The 21,031-nt window shown below is 44.0% G+C and overlaps 1 protein-coding gene across 1 annotated transcript in view; it reads right to left on the bottom strand.

The window, feature by feature from the left end:
* LOC124616428 (zwei Ig domain protein zig-8-like) overlaps positions 1-21,031 on the bottom strand; it is a 255,924-nt gene that overhangs the window by 29,304 nt on the left and 205,589 nt on the right. Inside the window, exon 4 of the mRNA XM_047144736.1 lies at positions 18,075-18,243. Within this exon, the coding sequence (XP_047000692.1) occupies positions 18,075-18,243 (169 nt within the window). The remainder of the gene's footprint in view (positions 1-18,074; positions 18,244-21,031) is intronic.

Genomic DNA, 21,031 nt, shown 5'->3' with positions numbered 1-21,031 from the left:
GAGCCACGGGTGATAACACTTCTGAAATGTATAGTCCACTGTTCAAAGTGCTGTCAATACGAACAAGAGGTGACCGAGACGTGTAACCAATGGCACCCCATACCATCACGACGGGTGGTACGCCAGTATGGCTACGATGAATACACGCTTCCAATGTGCGTTCACCGCGATGTTGCCAAACACGGATGCGGCCATCATGATGCCGTAAACAGAACCTGGATTCATCCGAAAAAATGACATTTTGCCATACGTGCACCCAGGTTCCTCGTTGATTACACCATCTCATGCGCTCCTGTCTCTGATACAGCGTCGTAACTGTAGCCATGGTCTCCGAGCTGATAGTCCATGCTGCTGCGAACAGTTCGCGCAGATGGTTCTCGTCTTACAAACGGCCTCATATGCTGACTCAGGGATCGAGACGTGGCTGCACGATCCGTTACAGCCATGCGGATAAGATGCCTGTCATCTGGACTGCTAGTGATACGAGGCCGTTAGGATTCAGCACGGAGTTCCGTATGACCCTCCTGAACCCACCGATTCCATATTCTGCTAACAGTCATTGGATCTCGACCAAGGAGAGCAGCAATGTCACGATACGATAAACCGCAATCGCGACAGGCTACAATCCGACCTTTATCAACGTCGGAAACGATTTGGTATGCATTTCTTCTCCTTACACGAGGCATCACAACAACGTTTCATAGTCAACGCCGGTCAACTGCTGTTTGTGTATGAGAAATCGGTTGGAAACCTTCCTCATGTCAGCACGTTGTAGGTGTCACCACCGGCGCCAACCTTGGGTGAATGCTCTGAAAAGCTAATCATTTGCATATCACAGCATCATCTTCCTGTCAGCTAGATTTCGCGTCTGTAGCACGTTATCTTCGTGGTAGCAATTTTAATGGCCAACAGTATAAAATTAATGTTTTTTAAGCTGTAAGTAACTGAAACAAATAAGGACACTCGTTGCGTCGAACAGGTGACGCACATAACTGAAAACATACTCATAGTTGCAGCAAAGTGCAAAAAGAAAGAGAGCAAAGTGTGACGATAAGGAAACCATTAAAAAAACCTAAGGCTGGAATCCGTACTACCATTATTCGCTACTATTTTTGCACCCGCTGGGAAACGGAAACCGCGAAGAACCTTTCGCACTGGGGACAATAGGAGGAAAGGGGGTGACGCCGAAACACTCCATCGCCTTAACATCCAGGTATGACTTCTCGCAATTACCAAGGCAGAGCCCACTTTGTACCGCGTAGTGCTCTATCTTCGTCTTGTAACTTTAGCTTGTCTTAACCGTGATCTTCGAGCTGCGTGGAGCGTGGAGCGTCGCATTCCACAAATAATTGGAAAAATATTGTCGATGTGAAACTTCTTGGCTGATTAAGACTGTGTCCCGGACCGAGACTCGAACTCAGGACCTTTGCCTTTCGCGGGCAAGTGCTGTACCATCTGAGTTACTCAAGTACGACTCACGCCCCGTCCCCACAGCTTTTTAATCTGCCAGTAAGTTTCATATCAGCGCACAGTCCGCTGCAGAGTGAAAATCTCATTCCGGAAACACCCTCCAGGATGTGGCTAAGCCATGTCTCCGCAATATCCTTTCTGTCAGTAGTGCTCGTTCTGCAGGTTTCGCAGGAGAGCTTCTGTGAACTTTGGAAAGTAGAAGACAAGGTACTGGCGGAAACAAAGCCGTGAGGACCGGACGACACAATTTTAATCTGCCAGGAAGTTTCATATTAGCGCACACTCCGCTGCAGAGTGAATATCTCATTCTGAATATCGTCGATACTTTGTGCTACGGAGGATCTTTCAATGTAGTTCCTGCAAATAGTTCCACAAGTCTAAAGTGTCCTTATTGCCGTCTTGAAACAAATAATGCACTGCATGTTCATTAAGCCGCGTCACTACATTAGTTTCGGTACGTGGGTAATACTTATCATCCGGGAATAATACAGTCTTTGGTCCGATATGATTCTCCGTCACTCAAAGGAAGTATTCTGACATATGCTTCATGAAGTGCCACACTGCCGGAGACTCGCCACAGCTGAGATTGTGTTCATCGTTGTCTTGAACAACACAGTTCGTTCACATGGGTGAGTCAACAATATGGATCGCATGTAGCCTTGATCTGGTCACCTGCTTACCGTTGACAGTGATATACCACATCGCCGTGACGTCAGTGTCCAGTGTTACGTGGTGAATTGTCCCCGACACTACTCGGCAGTTAACGTTCGGATGCTTCCTCTCCACGATGTTATCGGGTCGTCCATGCTGCTGGACACGATAAACCGTTCCTGCCGTCACCAGTCGAGTCGCTGGTAAGGCAAGTCGAACGTAACTGAGTTCGAGGTAAAAGACACTGATGTAGAAGAGTGAGGAGGGGACTTGGCGCATCGGCACAGGTGGCGAGGGGGAGGGTGGCGCTAGTCCTTCCAATAACAGACTCGTCAGACTGTCCCGACAGTGGTGCCATAGTTTGACTAACGTGCTCACAAACCGCTCTGTCATGAACGTGATAAAGGCCAAGCCCTCTGCGATCCGGGGAAAAGGTGAGAGTCTCATGTTTGATCTTAAAAAGCATACCTGAACTCACGAAGGACATAAACGCCACCAGTATACGGCGAGCTAACATCACCGGTATAAATAGTGTCTGGGTGGAATGGGTGACGCTAAATGTTTGTTGACATACTGGGTCCGTTGGGCGATGCCCAGTGCCGTACGCGGTTGTTGGCTACCCCAGTCCGAACATTTTGTAAAAGCCATCGAATGTTGTAAGCCGCGGTTCATCGTGTATCGTCTGTGAAACCAATGCCGAGGCATTTCAAAGTGAGCTGTAAGGGGGTGACGCGTTCCTCATGGTCCGATGATGATGATGTTTGGTTTGTGGGGCGCTCAACTGTGTGGTTATCAGTGCCTGTACAAATTTTCAACCTCTGCTCAATCCAAACTGGCCACTTTCAAGAATGATGATGAAATGATGAGGACAACACAAACACCCAGTCATCTCGAGGCAGAGAAAGTCCCTGGCCCAGCCGGGAATCGAACCCGGGACCCCGTGCTCGGGAAGCGATAACGCGACCACGAGACCACGAGCTCAGGCATTCCGACCCAGATATTCATTGTCACTGAGTTTGGCACGATGATACGACTACCAGTGGCCATGCTACATGTGGCTGTGCAATTCAGTTCGCTGAAATGTCGTCGCCGTTGTGCATGACAATTACCGGGTCGTCAGCGTATGCCTTACATCGGAAATAGTGACCTCGTAACATCATCCCGTTAGTCGTTGGCGCAGGCCGCATAAGATTGGTTACATAGCGTAAAGTAAAGTGGACAGTGTCCTTGGCGTATCGATCGAGAAATGGTGAGGGGCTGCGTAGGTCTGCCGTTGGCGATCACCTTGGATGTCGCGCCACGGAGTAGTCGCATCACGACAGTGACAAATGGCTATGGATATCGCATATGTTGGAGGACCGCTTGTAAATTGAAGTGGTTCACGCTATCGAAAGCTTAACTGAAATCGATTGCCGCCAGCGCACCCTTCGGTCGACATGCCCTCGCCGGTGATATGAAGTCACGATAATCACTGAGTGCTATTTGAATGTTATTGTCGCCTCCTAATGACGTTTGATCATGTGAGATGACGTGTTGTACGGTCTGGTGTATCCGCGTCGTCAACAGTCGAGAAAAGATCTTAAAGTTGCAATTCAATAGCGACAGCGGGTGGAAGTCCTGCTTCCGTGAGCCACCGGACGGGTTTTGAATAGGGATAATTATCCTTTCTACGAGGACCGCAGGGAGCGTCACATTTGGGGATACTAGTTCACAACAGATGTCCGTCCATCGGGTGTTTAATACATATTGAAAGTCCTGTATAATTCTAATTGGGGGCCATCAGCAGCCGGAGACTTGTTTACGGCATCTTTTCTAATGGCGTCGATCACTTCTTATTCCGTAATTTCATCCATCAAAGCCGCTTCCATTGTCAGGGTGATAGTGACGTAAATCATCTGAGAGACGTCCTCCAGTACTGTCGAATCAGGAGCCTGAGCTCAATAGATCTGGTAATAATGATCGTAGAACGCTGTTCTTATGTCTTGTTGCGTGGTGAGGCGACGACCGACCTCCCTGTCAATGAAGCGTATCAGCGCTCTTTGGCGTCGTTTACGTTCACGAAGTACGTGGAACATCGACGGGCGTCCTCGAGCGGATGACCACCTCCTCTGAGCCTTAGCACGGTGAACTGCCGTTTGTTATTCCGGAGACGGCGCCATAGCATCGCAGTGTCGCATTACCCTGAAGTAAAAATCGAGTGTATGACTACGCAAAGCGCCGTGGTTGCGACCGTAGTTAACAACGTTCGCCTCAGTGCCGGTTTGGCGCAGTGCAACCACCAGCAGGTCGTTTTGCCACATACACGGAGGCGATTTTCACACGAATGCTAGGCATCCTCAACGGCTGGCGGGTACGACAGGTGAGCGACGTTTAATTTCCACGGGCAGCGGCTTTTCCATACTTGTTGCGCCGTAAGCTGATTGGCCCGAGAAAGCTGCAGGCCACAGTTCCGCATCCTGTGAGACATATGTCCGGTCAATGATACTGGAAGAGAGTGAACTCGTGAAGTGTGGGAATCCCGGTCGGTGGCTGTGAAGATGTTCCAAGTGTTCACCATCTGCAGGTCTCGGATCAGCATTTCGAGTACGAGGCACGTAGAACGGGAGTTGGTCTCTGGGTGCCAGTACGCAATTGCAGTCACCTCCAAACACCAGATGGTCGTGGCGGCCTTGGAAGAGCCCAAAGATTTGTGAACGTTCGCGACGTTTGTCCATCCTGGAAGGTGCGTAGATATTGAGTGGCATTCCTCTTTCCCCGAGCAGAAAGAGGATAACGTCCGCTACTATCACTTCCCGAAGATGTACAGCGACGCCGTTGCCTGTGGGGGAAGCTGGAGAGAGATATGCGCCATAACCGTACATTCCTGGGAAGTCGTTGACGTACACCTCTTGAAGAAGAGCGATATCAATGGAAGCAGAATTCAACATATCCTGAAACAAGGATGTCTATAGTCGCAACACGATAAGTTTGAAGTCTAACCATAGTACCCGCGTTGGCCTTCAACACACTTGTAATGGGTGTGTGGACGTGACGTCAGGCTCGCTCATCGCACTGATGGTGGAAAAGGATCAATACTAGTAGGGTGAAATCCCCTGCGTGTCGTCCGACTCGATGGGCTAGGAGTTTTCCTAACCGTCGTCCGCCCAGTCACCATGGTATACCATCGGCTGTTGGTGGCTGTTGGTGGCTGCTGCGGCACTCGGCGCAGATACCTTCGGCGCTACTGGCTGGTAATCAGCAACGGCTGTCTGCATGTGATCCTGCTGTTCTGTGGGATCGGAGTGACTGAAGCCATCACCATGGAGATTTGTTGGATGCTATGTTACTGCTGCCTCTGTACCGCTGGTACCGTCGTCGGATTGTCCATAGTCCGTGTCAGACATTCGCTGCAAGCACTTCAATGGAGCACGCCGCCGTCTCTTGTGTTTCCGCGGGGATCGCTGTTTATGGACGTGTATTTCAGTATCCGAATGTGGGATACTGCGGGATTGTGATTTCAGCTGCTCCGGTGTCTGCAAGAGAAGCCGTGGTCTGCACAACCCGTGGATCAATGTTCATCCCGTCATTCGTGCTTTCTGACAAGGTCGGTCGGTGATTGTCCTCGGGAGAGTGCGCCGTTGTAGTGGCTGGATCCTGTACTGCAGAATCCTGCTTGGCCGCGCTATCTGGGGCGGCTATCGGACGAATGTGGTCGGCATCGGAAAGGGTGTCCGCCCGTGCAACACCGGGATAAGAAGGGTCGTCACCGTAGAAGAAGTCATAGATTCACCTGTCGGTATTGAACAAGCAGTCGTCGGAGACAATCCGACGTGACGTGCCCTGCTTGGCCACAACCGCAGCAAGTGCGTGGCTGTCCGTCATACATAATGATCACCCTACAGCCGAGGATGAAAATATAGGATGGTACATGTTTTGTCAGTTCAATTTTGATCTGTGGTAACCCATTAAGAACCGGATACGTTGTAAATGTGGTCAATTTTCCGGCCATGTGGCTGACCACTTTGCCGTAAGTCTGGAAAGACGCTGTGACTACGTCCTGTGGTACTTCGAACGGGAGTTCGAAGACTCGTATTGTACGGAGGGCAAGTCCCGCGTGATCGATAGAGTCTGCAGAAATATGACCATCAGAATGTTTGAATTTAAGATCGTTCGCATGTGCGCGCACGATTCTGTTGCATACCTCGTCACTTACTAACTTGAAGTAGACAGCACTGCTCGTGACAGAGAGACGGATACCAATAATGTCCTGCGGATCAATTTTAACGTCGTCACGTAGAAAACGCTCCACTTCAAAAGCTCGCGGACTTGCAGGTTCGGGTTGAAACCTGATCTTGATGGTGGTTTGTCTGTATGAATGCGCCATATTACGTCGGTAGTGATGGACTCTAAAACTAGCGGAGACGAAATAGTAAGCAACTACGGACAATCGTGACCGTGCGGACGGGACGTAAACAGGACGTCCTCGCCGCAGCACTGCGGATAGCAGACTGAGCCCTTTCAAAGGAACCATTTGCCTGAAGTGATTTAGGGAAATCACGAGGAATCTAAATCAAGATGGCCGGACATGGGATTGAACGGTTGCTCTCCCAAATGTGAGTCCAGAGTGCTAATCACTGTGGCACCTCGCTCGGTCCTTCCAGCTGATCCGACATATATCGTACCAATAGATTATAGAATCAGATTTGGTTATAATAAGGACCATGCAAAACGCGCTTCCTAAAATCAGAAACTGTGTCACAATGTGACGAATTGCCAAGATCGCTATGTGTAAACGTTTATAAGTGAAGGTTCACTAACAGTGAAACGATCACGAACGAAAGATTGTGGAAGCGACGACAGTAAAAGAGATCTCTGTGATGTATCCACGAAAATTATCGGATTACTCTTAATGAGATGATGACTGGTTTCCTTATTCACAAGGTTCTCGTAGTACTGAAGCCGTGTGATTAATAACGTTTGCAGTAGAATTCATTGTGCTGCAATGGCCACAATGAAATGAACCGTTGAAATGTAGTTCAGTGATATCGACCAAATTGTTCCCAAGCTGCTGATACATAAGATGAATTGTTGGACCTTAATTTACTTCCAGCAATCTTTACTTCTTCCCTAATTTGGATTCCACAGCCGGTATGAACTGTCTGACGATTGAGCAATGAGGATTGTAAGGCAACGAGTAGTGATGACACTTCGCAATAAAGTTGACATCGATCCGAGGAACGTTTTTATATTTATTTGAGTTACGGACGACAATGTTTTACACCAAAATTTAATTTCGGTATATGTCGATCGCCTTCAAGACCGGAGCACCAACAGTTGTTCAGTCACGAAGCCTTTGTCGCGCTGATGACGTGTTCGGCAAGTTACTTCGTATTACATGAAAAAGCGCCTTATGGCCAGATCGGAGCACGCTTATAGTTTAAATTTTGTGAAATTCTTAGAGTAACAACTGAACGACGTTTTAACTTTTAGTTTAAAAAATTCTCGAAAGGAACTGCAGTTTAAAAAAAAGTCGATCGTAAGTTATTTAATCCTCTTGGCTCCTGAATATTCACCGAAGTTAATTAACTTCTACTAAAATTTATGCTTGTTATGTCAGTTACTGAAGCCAGTGAGGAGCATTTGGTATAATACACCTGCTGTTAAGGATTTCTCCGAACTTCATTAATCTATAGGCTAACTCTTACACTCGTTATGGTAAATGTGGTAAGTTCAAATGGCTCTGAGCACTATGGGACTTAACATCTATGGTCATCAGTCCCCTAGAACTTAGAACTACTTAAACCTAACTAAGCTAAGGACAGCACACAACACCCAGTCATCACGAGGCAAATGTGGTAGGAAATAGACAGAACAACGTACACGTGTAGCTAACATAATGTAGACTCTCCAGCTGCCTAGACAACCTAATCAACCCCTTGTTATGAACAGAGATCCAATGGATATTACGTAACACCTCACACAATAGCTGTTCCACTTCTCTGAGGAATGAGAAACAGTATCGGTACTATTATTATTTTACCACTGCAGACAATTGTGGCTTTATAATTTTCAGATTTGGTTAGTAGAGGAAATGAGAATGTTTCATTTCATCCGCAAGAATGGAAAAATTACAGTGAGGACCGTAAACTGCCGTTTGGTGTTTTTCGCACGAGAAAACGTCCAGTGTGATAAAAGTTAAACATTTTCGATAGCTTGTACTGGAGGTATTCCATCCTTGTTTTAATTTACATGATATGCACAAGATTCCTCCAGTCCCATAGCTTTTGTTGATAATGTTGAAAACATGACTGTTCATTTTTTCGGGGCAAACAAGTCGAGAACTTAGTTCATAGATGGGTTGTAAGGTCATGACCACAAACGATCGTGTTAGTGACAACGTGGTCGATCGACTAACTATTGAGGCCATTAGACATCGAGAAACGGCCATCCATTCCTGAACAAATTTCTCGAGGTTTTTTCTAGACGTAAACTGTCTTACTTTCACGCACGTTGACGTGTTGATTAATGTTTATTATCCATTTTTAGATTTAGAAGACGAGAATTTCACATCGTGACATTGGATGCAGTATCTCCAGCTTTCCCCGGTGGTAACTGTTGTAGTTAATGATAAAACTAAAACAGATTCAGTAAATTGCCATAGCTGGTGTCTGTATTCAGCATGACAGCAGAGAACACAAAATGACGATGATTAAGGCGTACTGACAGCTAAGGACACCTCCGGCCGCATTGTAGCAGAATGGGATAACAAATTACACCTGAGTTTTGCAGGTAAGGAAAAAACAAGATGCGAAAATGTGTTTCCACTGCGATGCCCATAGCAATCCGTTCTTTCGTACCTAAGTGTAAGCCTCTTAGGTTACTGTGAGGATGAGTGGAATGTGCGTGTTTGTGAAGCTACGGGGTGTGGTCCGCTGCCTGTGGAGCAGGCACAGCTGCGTCCGCTGCCGGTTCCCCGCTGGGATTTGATTCAGTGGCGAATTTGCGCCACCGGTGTGTTCCCAAAGTGCGTAAGTACAAGACAAATGGCGGCAATTTGATAAATGTTCCCGTATCTGGCACGGTAATTCCTGCCGGTATTCACAAGAGAGAAAGACAGAACGAAACATGTACAAACTACACCTAGAGGGCGGCCAAAATAAAAACTGGCTCTGATAACGTTTATGTGGCTGACAAGGCACAAGTTACATCAGTTAATGCTAATAACTGCTGCTTTTTACAAAAGATAGAGGAAATGTCTGGCGTTAACGACGGTAGCAAACATCACTCTTAAGATCATTTACCTCGAAGAAATACCTTCCCCGACTACGAGGCGGCTGGTGTGAGAACGCTACATATTTCTACCTAGATCAAAATTTCGGAATTTGGACCCTGCTTTTAAACTGATAATACTGTCTAACGTAGTAAGTAGGAATATTTAAAAAAGTACTTTGACGAATATGGCGGCACTGTTAATTAAAAGTCAATTTTCGACAACAAAAACGTGGTATTAAAACGTGCACCAAACATAGAAAGTAAAATATGTCACAAATATCGTACGTACTACAGCAGAAAGAAAACAGACTCACAATTTACAAAAAGATATAATGAATTTTCATGTATATTACATGAGCTGCAGCTCCCACTAAATTGAAAAATGTCGTTTAGATGAAACAAGCGTTTAGAGCTTCGGCTTGCGTTATTTAATATTGTGTTTAATAACCGATACTGTCAGCATCGTACAGCTGGCCTTTCTTTTCGTCGATGTCGCAACACGATCATTTTAACGAAATTACATCGATTACCTAACTATCAACTGGTTTTTTGCACGACTACGAGGGGGAGCCGAAGGAGGAAGAACAGATCAGTATCTAACGTACAGTCGACAAAAAGGTCATTAGAGACGGAGCGCAACCTCAAATTAGAGAAGGACGAAAAGGAACTCGGCTGTGCCCTTCTAAGGAACCATCCCGGCATTTTCCTTAAGCGGTTTAGGGAAATCACACAGATTGCTCGGACGCATGTTTCAATCGTCGTCCTCACGAATGCGGGTACGGTGCGCTTACCACTGCGCTACCGCACTCGGTACGCACGACTGGAAATACTTTGTATTCGTATAAATACGTCTGTCTGCCGTTTTCAAGCACCTAACGTTTTACTTCCTATAAAAAACAATCGAATTGACAAGGAGACGAAGCACGTGCTTTGAAACTGTTTACCAAAACCAAATCATGTTACGAAGAGATACCTTGTGGAGAATAGTAATTTAGTTGATACTATTGCCCTCTGTGGTACTATCCGAAACTAACAGGACCTATGCACTAAATGCGGTTTTACGTAATTTTATCATTTATGACACGCTTTACAAGAACGAATCTTAATAAAAAGACTATGTGACGAATATTATAAACCATCAAATAAAATTTAGGTTCTAAAAAATTCTCCTTGGTCTAGCCACTTAAGATAAAAAACGAAACAAAAAAATGCCGGCCGTGGTGGCCGCGCGGTTCTAGGCGCTACAGTCTGGAACCGCGCGACCGCACGTTCTCGTTTTTTTCTCGGTCTTCAACCAGTATTTTCACGAGGTCGGCATGTTGATGATTATATTAGCCAATATTTGTGATAGTGGGTGGCCGGATGGCATTCCTGTCGTCACCCATGTCCCTCCATCAGCGGAATTTGTGTACGTCAGCTGTCTGCACTGAACGAAATGACGCAGTGGTTACCAAACTGGACTCTGATTCGCGAGAACGACGGTTGAAATTTCCGCCTGGCCACCCGGACTTACGTTTTCCGTGATTTCCCTAAAACTCTTAAGGCAAATTCAAGGATGGTTCCTTTGAAAGGGTGCGGCCGATTTCCTTACTCATCTTTCCATAATCTGAGTTTACACACCGTCTTTTATGATACCTTTGTCGAGGGAACGTTAAGCACTGACTTTCCTCTATTCCCACTGTGCCTAGCGTCACTGCATGTGAAAAGTGTGTGAACATTATCGATATATTTGTTAATAGTGTAACACGCGGTTTGTGGTTACAAGCCCGGTATTCAGCTACTCACATGTGGTAAACCGCCTAAGATGCGCGTTAAGTGTGGCCAGTACATGGGTTCCCGTCGTTAATCGTCTGGCGGATTCCATCCAAGACCGGCGCGCCTCACCAAAGCAGGAAGCGACTTGATAACGCGCATCAGCCATCCCGACGGATTGAATATTTATCTGAATATCATAGTCGAAACAAGTTTGCAAGTGTTCTTTTATTTTTCGACTGTAAATTAATATATCTTGCGACTGATGTAACGGTGTCAACATTTCTCCTTTTATAGTCTGTTAATTTTTTTATAAGTACAACATGCAATATCCTTAGCTGCCTTTTTCACGTGTTCTATTCTATTCCTTATCTGCTAACATTTTCCTCACTGCTTCTATCAGAGCCAATTTAATTCCTTTTTTTCTGCAGTGTATTTTCCATTTGACAAGCCCTTCTCATAGCAAGGCGTTCGCACAGTCACTTATTCAGCCGTGTTATAAAGTACTTACATTTTCTTACGTCTTGTTTTCTCCTGGTTTCCCTCTACAGCATTGTACTCGATGTGCTTCCTTACAATATACTTTTTATTGATTACTGACTACGGTGAAGCCCATTGCTTTAATGTTTCTTTGCCTGCACCGATATTCTTCCTTACTCCAGGCACCGCAAAAGGTCACAATTCTAATTGAGACATCTACTTGTATCTCGCTTTCCCTAATCCTGATATCAGAGAGTGGATATGATCTTCTTTTCACTTGTGTTCATTACCTCCCTCAATTGCTTTTCTTGTACGTAACCCAGAGTCAGTACTAAGTGTTCTGCCCTCTCTAGAGACATCCTTTTTATCTGTCTTGGAGGGCTACGGCGTCTCTTTGCCACTGATCTACATTCCTGTTCATTCACTTCTTTCTTTACTTATTCAACATACACGTGCGAGAACTGTACCTGACGTCATTCTTAAGAATGACTTTAGGTCATTCTTTGGTGATCTTTATGCAATAAAATTTTTCTGGGTGTAACGCCACGTCAAAATGCAAAATAACTATCACTGGATGCAACAGGATGCGGGAACCATACGCAGATAAGATTTACGTTAACTAACGGACTCTGGCCGGGGAAACTCACGCAAATATGAGACCCCCATAATCAATCTTTGTCTTTCAGATACATCGATAACGGCATCCATGTATTAATCTTATTCCTTAAGGAATTTGAGACCTATGCTTTTACATTACTTTCTCGGGAACGTTTATATATCCACAAATCCTATGAAGAAGACCCATTTGGTTGTAATTAAATAGTAAATTGTAATATGCAACGGCAAATTTCCATCTCTCATCTACGAGAATTTTAATGTTTCGCGTGATATATTAGGTACTTCGGAAACGATATCTTCCATAAAAGGAAAGGAGCAATAATTTACGTCTCTACGACGTTTGAATTTTAACGCCAGTCACATAATGGTGCGTAGATTTATAAGCCTAGAAACTAAGAGAGTGAAAAACAATAATCGTTCTCAATCATAGTTCGTCTTAGACGGGAACGTAGAACACCCACGCGCGTGGTCATAAAATGGCTTCGTTTGACTGGAGGATTCAAATGTCGTCAACTAATGATTATTTCGGTTAAAGATTATTATTTTTCATGTAGTGCCATGAACAACTAAGTGTTTCGGAGCACAGTTTCTCTCTGTACTGCCATTATAACTTATGTAATTAATTGTTTTCGAATGGATTGAGACCATAAGGGATTTTATTTCGGAAAAGAAGAGAATCTACGGAGATTTACACGTCAGAACAGGAAGAAAAACTGCTTTTTGTTGAACTTATAAACATCTGACTCTTATACTAATAGAACAGTGGGTTGTATTTTCTGTGGGTGAATGTGGTAATCTTCTCACGTGGATAAGCGGTTTTTAAATATTAAGGTGTCATCTCTCACTTCAGACTATTCTTAAAGGCAATATGGAAATCTTATACGAATAATGCATTCACTGAAGAACATTATAACATCTAAATGGCATAACGCTTGGAGTGAATTATTTAATGATGTTTACAAGTACTGTGCGGGTGCAAAGACGTAGATTCGTAAGTCATGCGTCAGAAAATTAACAGTGAGTTCTCAGTATATGTTCCATAATTTTCTATCTGAGAATTGGAACTTTCTTATAAATTAAGATAACGAAAGGAAAATGTTCACAGTCTGAACTATATGAAGCCCCAAAATGGGACATCAATATCGAAAAACGCAGAGCTAATTAAAATTTCAAGGGAATTTGCAAACGAGGAGCGAGAACCTACCAGTCTTTGTAAGTATATCAATATTAAATGTAGTACCGTAAGGTGACGTTTGTTCTCGGGTTCGATAAATAGCATCTCAGCGAGCGAAGACGGAGACCATAGGATAGAATCCACTGTACGACTTGTCCTTTCGGTGCTTACAATCGGGGGTGTTAGTGCACTCCGCATTAAACGTAAGAATTTATCTCTGTCCAAAATGGCCTCGTCGTTGACTGAACCTTAACACCTAGTAGCCAAAGATTTTTGCTGTTAATTTTGACAGTCATCAAATGATTTTCTTTGAAAGTATGATTTACTACAATTATTATATGCGTGAGATCGGGGTAAAGGGTTAGTTTTATATTGCTTCGCTGTCTATAATGTAATATGAAATAATAAATGTAAAAATAAGAAGTATTAAATATGTATCGAGGTGGAAATCTGGAATTTGTTCTAGTCCACCATAAATTTTTTTCACTGTTTAGCATTTTATGCTTGTAGATTATTCCCCACTTAAGCCTACCGACTGCCTGTGAACCAAAAAAAGGAAATTTGTAAACCAAAACGAACCGAAGCATGTCACGGGAAAACGCTGCCGTTTTAATATGTGTGCCTCATGTTCTGGGTAACTAGTCCTAGCCTTCTTGTGGCGATAATTAAGTGTGCTATACCTATGTAAAAACACACGACAATGGGTTAAAAACCCCTAGCGACTTGTCTAACGAAGAAGAGGTCTACATAAAAACATCTTACATATGAAAACGTCGCCTTCGTTTACTAAATTCTTGACTGTGGTGCAGACGAAAACGGAGAAGCATAAAAATGGTTTTCCTTTATGTAAACAGCTCATATCATCATCAGGACTGGGACTTTTGGTCTGTTCTATTTCTTTAAAGAAATGGCCAGGCAATCTTTTCATTGGTCTTCCTAAAGCCTTTTTATCTCCTAGTTTATATGATTTTATAGCTTTAATGATACTTGCATCTGCAGTACTGTCTTGTTCTTTCAATCTTATCTGATATTCTTTTATTGCTCTAGTTAAGTTTTGCATTTTCGGTTTAGCTAGAATGCCATCATTTCCCATTTTATCCATAGAGGTTTATCAAGCCACGTGCATAGTGAAATACTTCCTTTCTCCTCTCATTTCTATTCTTAAGGATCCACTTTTGACACTGATTGAGTAGATCAGGTGTAGCCATATTCTTGCAGAACTTGTGTAATCTCTGTGGAAAGTTTCCCCAACGTTTTGTGTACTGAACCACAAAAATAGTTAATTAGATCTAACTTATTTTATGTTTTTGCTCCCTATGCAATACTGCACCGTCAGTATTGAAGTATATTATTTTTCTCTATGATCCGCTTGTTAATTTAACTCTTAAGATGTATGTGATGGAGTGTAAAAACTGCCACTGATTCTGAGTTCGTAATGGAGATATTCAGAGTGCATTTTCTGGCTACGTTTCTTAAAAATCTTCTTGTAAAACTTCTTAATGTAATTAACAATTATTCGGTCGTCCACCAAAAGTCGTGTCTTTAACATCAACATTACTAATTTTAAAATGTCATACTGTCTCTACCCCAGCTTCATTTACGTGTTCGATGTATGTATTAAAAGGAATGGGTTGAAATGAGACACATTTATCTAATTCCTTGGTTCATCTCAGCCATATCAGGTATGATTTACGCTCTCTTTATTAGTATTTTGTTACTCATATACAAACTCTGTATAGTTCTAACAAGATCAGATGGGATGCCTCTACTTTTTAAAATTTTCCACATTTTGTTTGTTTCTGCTATATTAAAAGCTGCTTGGTAGTGAGTGAAGGGAAGAAATGTTGGTAAGTTGAATCCAAGGTGTTTTTGTATTTGTTGTGTCAAAGTGAAAATCAGTCTACTCTTCCTTTGACAGAACCATATCGACAACGCAGTTTCAGCGATTGGAGATGGTCTGTTTTTTAAAGTTCTGCCACACAATTTACAACATGTATTTAAAAGACCACTTCCTCTGTCATTCTATCTCCTTCCCTACACTTTTCAGCTGTATAATCATTGTTCCAGTACTTACTCGTAAAACCGTGTACTTTTATTTTTGCAATGTTCTTCGCAGTTTTTGTCTGTTCTCTATAGATTGCATCACGATCTGGAGTTTCTTATTGTACATACTTCCAGTGTTATGAAGCTACAACAAAAATAAAGAGTGTGTCCAGCAAATATTTCCTGAGTGTTTTACAGTAATGTTTTGTAGAATTTACTCAGAGTATTTTTCCATGTTTTGTTTTTAAGGTTTCCGTTTATTTTTTACGTAATTTGCTGAATTTATTAAGCTTAGGTTGTATATCTTTGCTGTAGCCACATTCCAGCTCACATCCTAAGTTAGTGAAGTGGTTTAGTTGCTCTACGATTCTATGATGTATCACTATTTTGGTTATAATATACTCTTTCCCCAAGAAGGCCATTGTCTTGGTTTTTCCTGTTGGGATTTCCAGGTCAAGTTTCGCACTTATTTCTTTCAGTAAGTAAATACATTCCTGGCGATTACTAAATGTGATATCGACCTAGATCTCAACGGATAAATGACTAATCAGATACCCTCCACACTGCCCTCCAGTACTAAATTGGTGATCCCTTGATGCCTCAGAACATGTCCTACCAACCGATCCCTTCTTCTGGTCAAGTTGTGCCACAAACTCCTCTTCTCCCCAATTCTATTCAATACCTCCTCATTAGTTATGTGATCTACCAATCTAATCTTCAGCATTCTTCTGTAGCACCACATTTCGAATGCTTCTATTCTTTTCTTGTCGAAACTACTTATCGTCCATGTTTCACTTCCATACATGGGTACACTCCATACAAACACTTTCAGAAACGACTTCCTGACACTTAAATCTTACATTTAACTCTATACTCGATATTAACAAATTTCTCTTCTTCAGAAATGCTTTCCTTGCCATTGCCAGTCTACATTTTATATCCCCCCTACTTCGACCAACATCAGTTATTTTGCTCCCCAAATAGCAAAACTCTTCTACTACTTTAAATGTCGATTCCTGATCTAATTCCCTCAGCATCACCCGACTTAATTCGACTACATTCCATTATGCTTGTTTTGCTTTTGTTGATGTTCATCTTATAGCCTCCTTTCGAGACACTGTCCATTCCGTTCAACTGCTCGTCCAAGTCCTTTGCTGTCTCTGACAGAATCACAATGTCATCGGCAAAAAACTCAAGATTCATCTCTTGGCTTTCCTATACGATTTATACCGCCCACACACTTGCCTCCAATACTAAATTGGTGACCGCTCGGTGTCTGAGAATGTGTCCTGTCCACCGATGCCTTCATTTGATCAATTTGAGCCAATTTTATTAGGTACCTCCTCATTAATTAAGTGATCTACCCATCTAATCTACAACATTCTTCTGTAGCACCATATTTCCAAAGCTTCTATTCTCATTTTGCTTAACTTTTTATGGTCCATGTTTTACTTCCGTACATGGTTACACTCCAAACAAATACTTGTCTACTACATAAATCGATATTCGATGTTCACAAATGTATCTTTTTCCGAAATACTTTTCTTGTCACTGCCAGTGGTTCAAATGGCTCTGAGCACTATGGGACTTAACTTCTAAGGTCATCAGTCCCCTAGAACTTAGAACTACTTAAACCTAACTAACCTAAGGACATCACACACATCCATGCCCGAGGCAGGATTTGAACCTGGGACCGTAGTGGTCGCGCGGTTCCAGACTGTAGCGCCTAAAACCGCTCCGCCACTCCGGCCGGCGTCACTGCCAATCTACTTTTTATATCGTTCAAATTGCTCTGAGCACTATGGGACTTAACATCTGAGGTCATCAGTCCCCTAGAACTTAGAACTACTTAAACCTAACTAACCCAAGGACAACACACACATACATGCGAGAGGCTGGATTCGAACCTGCGACCGTAGCGGTCTCGCGGTTCCAGACTGTATTTCATATCGTCTCTACCTCACCCATCGTCACTTATTTTGCTGCCCAAATAGCAAAAATTGTCGACTCATTTAAGTGTCTTCATTCCTAGTCTAATTTCCTTAGCGTCACTTGTTTTAATTCGCTGACATTCCATTATCCTTGTTTTGCTTTTGTTGACGTTCATCTTATATCCTACTTCGAAGGCAGTGTCGATTCCGTTCAACTGCAGTCCTTTTCTGTCTGTCGTTCATTCAAATGTGTGTGAAATCTTATGGGGCTTAACTGTTAAGGTCATCAGGCCCTAAGCTTACACACTACTTAATCTAAATTATTCTAAGGACAAACACAGACACCCATGCCCAAGGGAGGACTCGAACCTCCGCCGGGACCAGCCGCACATCTGTCGTTTACTGCTGGTTCAATGCACCGACTGAATAATATAGGACATACGCTAAAACCCTGTCGTTTTCAACCACTGCTTCTCTTTCATGCCCCCCGACTCTTATAGATGCCGTCTGGTTTCTGTATAACTTGTAAACAGTCTTTCGCTCTCTTTATATTGCCCCTGCTACTTTCAGAATTTCAAAGAGAATTTAGAGGCCGAGCATAATTATTTGTATGGAGGCAGCGTCACTGACGAATGTCGTTTGTGGGGCCTCAGGAGCAGAGCAAGTGGGCGGCAGGTAGGCACGTGCAGACTGGCCGCACTCACCGTCGAGCACGTGCACGGTGACGGTGGCGACGTCCGCGTTGCTGGGCCGGCACGTGTAGTGGCCCGAGTCGGAGGGCCGCGCCTTCTGCAGCAGCAGCCGCGACGTCGTCTGCTCGCCCTTGTCCGTCACCACGCTGACGCCGCCGCGCTCGCTGTCGTAGCTGATCACCTGCCGACAGTCACGCACACACGTACACTGAAGCGCCAAAGAAACTAGTAGAGGAATGCGTATTCAGATACAGAGATATGGAAGCGGTCACAATACGGCGCTGCGGTCGGCAACGCCTGCGTAAGACACGTGTAAGGCACAGTTGTTACATGGGTTTCTGCTGCTACTATGGCAGGTTACCAAGATTTAAGTAAGGTTGACGTTGTGTTACAGTTGGCGCACGACAATTTCAGGAGTGTACCGCGAATATCAGTAATCCGGCAAAACAACAAATCTCTGGCAAAGCTGCGGCTCGGAAAATATCCTGCAAGAATGGGACCAACGACGACTGAAGACAATCGTTCAGTGTAACAGAAGTGCAACCCCTCCACAAATTACAGCAGATTTCTATGCTGGGCCATCAACAAGTGTCAGCGTGCGAACCATTCAACGAAACATTATCGATATGGGGTTACGGAGCCGAAGGCCCACTCGTGTACCCTTGACGACTAGACGACTCAAAGCTTTACTCCTCGCCTGGGCCCATCAACACCGACGTTGGACTATTGATGGCTGAAAACATGTTGCCTCGTCGAACGAGTCTCGTTACAAATTGTAACTAGTGGGGGGACGTGTACGGGTTGAAATGTCACTGATGGATTTGTTACTTACGTGACATCCAAAGAGTAATCCACGTACGAAGCCGCAGAGCTCAACCGACCCATTCTGCTCTTACTGCTTCTCTACAAATAAACGCTATACTCTCCACGTATTATACTGCCAGTTCTGTTTCCCGCGACATTTAGTACTAGCTTTCGCATTGCATGGGGATGTTCAAATACTTTTGATAAGATACTACATTCTCAGTCGATGTATTATTCCTCGCTGTGGCCAGGGGCCCATCCTATCAGTTAGTTTGGACTCCACAGCCAGATACCCTTATGTGAGTGACAAAGGAATTTCTCCAGCGTAGAGACGTTGTTTTAGACCTATTACTATCCAAAATGTGTTGTTGTCGGGGTCTACCACAATGGGGACCAAGCAAACGGCTATCCCATGGCAGAATTTTTGAGATATACGTCTGAATAGGTTACTGGAAGCCGAGGAGTTACTGGGAAATGTGCAATGAAAGTGCCTGCTGCATAATAGTTCGGCTAAAATCTGAGCAGATGAAAATGTTCTGGATCGCAAAATGAGAACACTTGTCGGAAGCGCTGGGGCGTGTAGGAACCAGGTCGCCGCCTGTGTAAGGTTGAAGCAATATTTTAAGAGTGTCGCGTGTATGAAGTAGGGAGTGAATGATCCCCAGTTATCGATAAACTTCTGTTACCACTGTTGCGAGACGAAGAGAAGTGTAATATGGTTAGAGGGAGGAGGAAGATGACATGGTCAGAGAGAGGGCCAGGAAGAAAAGGACAAATAGAAGGGGAGAACACATGCAGGTACGGATAGAATAAGGGGGAGGAGGAGATAGGTAGAAATGAGGGTATAAGTTGGACAGAGGGAGGAAAATATGAAGGAGGAGATGTGTCCAGTATGTGCCTAAATGTGAAATGCTGTATTGATTGCAGATGGAGAGCATTCTGTGATCAATTTGAGTAAAATGCCTTCACGTAGAGGGCTATGGTGACTACTGGGGCATCTGTATACGGATAATGCCAGAAACAATACACCATATGAAAGGGTTGGCATGTTCGACTGGCCGCGACAAATAGGTGAAATCTGGGGAAATATTACAGGCAAAGGGTCACCATGACTACATTAGTGGAGACTTGGTTGAGATCTCATCTAGCCTTGCGTCGTTTATCTCTGATATCATACCACAGGCCACACAGACTTGTGCGATGTAGAGCCAAAAATCAACTGGGATACTAAGTGGCATTATGTGGTGTTAAAGATGGGATCATACTTTTGGTTTTGAAGGCCAAATCGACGTCAGCATGCCCATGGATGACATGGTGAAAGGTCACAAGAAGCAGGAATTCTCGAGACACATATATTTCCAGTTACTGTAGTCAGAGTGTGGGTGTATATATATAAGAACAGAACACATTTGGCAGTAAGTACGTGGCAAGAATAGTAAGCACTGGCCTCATATCTTTCACGATTAGCAGTCTTGCAAGTCCACTGACAAACGCCTTGAAGAGTGCATGGATCCCAGACTAGCCTGCACAGTAACCCACTTATCATCCACAGAGTGGGTCTGGGATACAATGAGATGAAGTACACTTTCAGACCAAACTCCAGTGAGCAGTCAACGTGAAGGTTCAATGAATGTGTTTCAGTCATGTCATAAGATTTATGAAGATGACATTCCAATGGTGTTCTTCAATGCCACAACGACTACAAGAGTGGAGGGCACATCCGATAGTGGTGTTGATGATGAACATTAATTCTGAATGGAATGAAAGTTTCGTTATTTATTGTAGCAACGCTGCTTTCAAATCTCCACTAACCTATCTAAAATCGACGTAGTGCTCTTCTGAACTGTTTTTCAGTGCTCCCTCTGCGTCTTATTTCGTTGTGGCGTCACCAATTTAGGTAATATCCTTTTGGTATTCGCAAGAGAAATCGTGAAGCAAACAGTGTTTCATTAGTCTTATTTAGTCTGAAGGCGGTCAGCCGTGTCCGATATGAGGAAGCGCCGTTTACACAGATATTTGCCTGACTTTCCTGCTGGGTTCCCACGCGTGCCGTTTATAACGCGAGTGTCGGCTGAATCAACAGGCGGCCCGTCGGTGCCTGTGTGCAGCTGATGAGCTGCGAACGGCAAAATGGTCCCTTTGCGTGCGCTTACACTGACGCGAAA

The sequence above is a fragment of the Schistocerca americana genome, chromosome 5 (genome assembly GCF_021461395.2).
Source record: "Schistocerca americana isolate TAMUIC-IGC-003095 chromosome 5, iqSchAmer2.1, whole genome shotgun sequence".
NCBI classification, from domain to species: Eukaryota; Metazoa; Arthropoda; class Insecta; order Orthoptera; family Acrididae; genus Schistocerca; species Schistocerca americana.
Note: the sequence above shows the minus strand (reverse complement) of the source record. Positions and strands in the feature narration are given on the sequence as shown.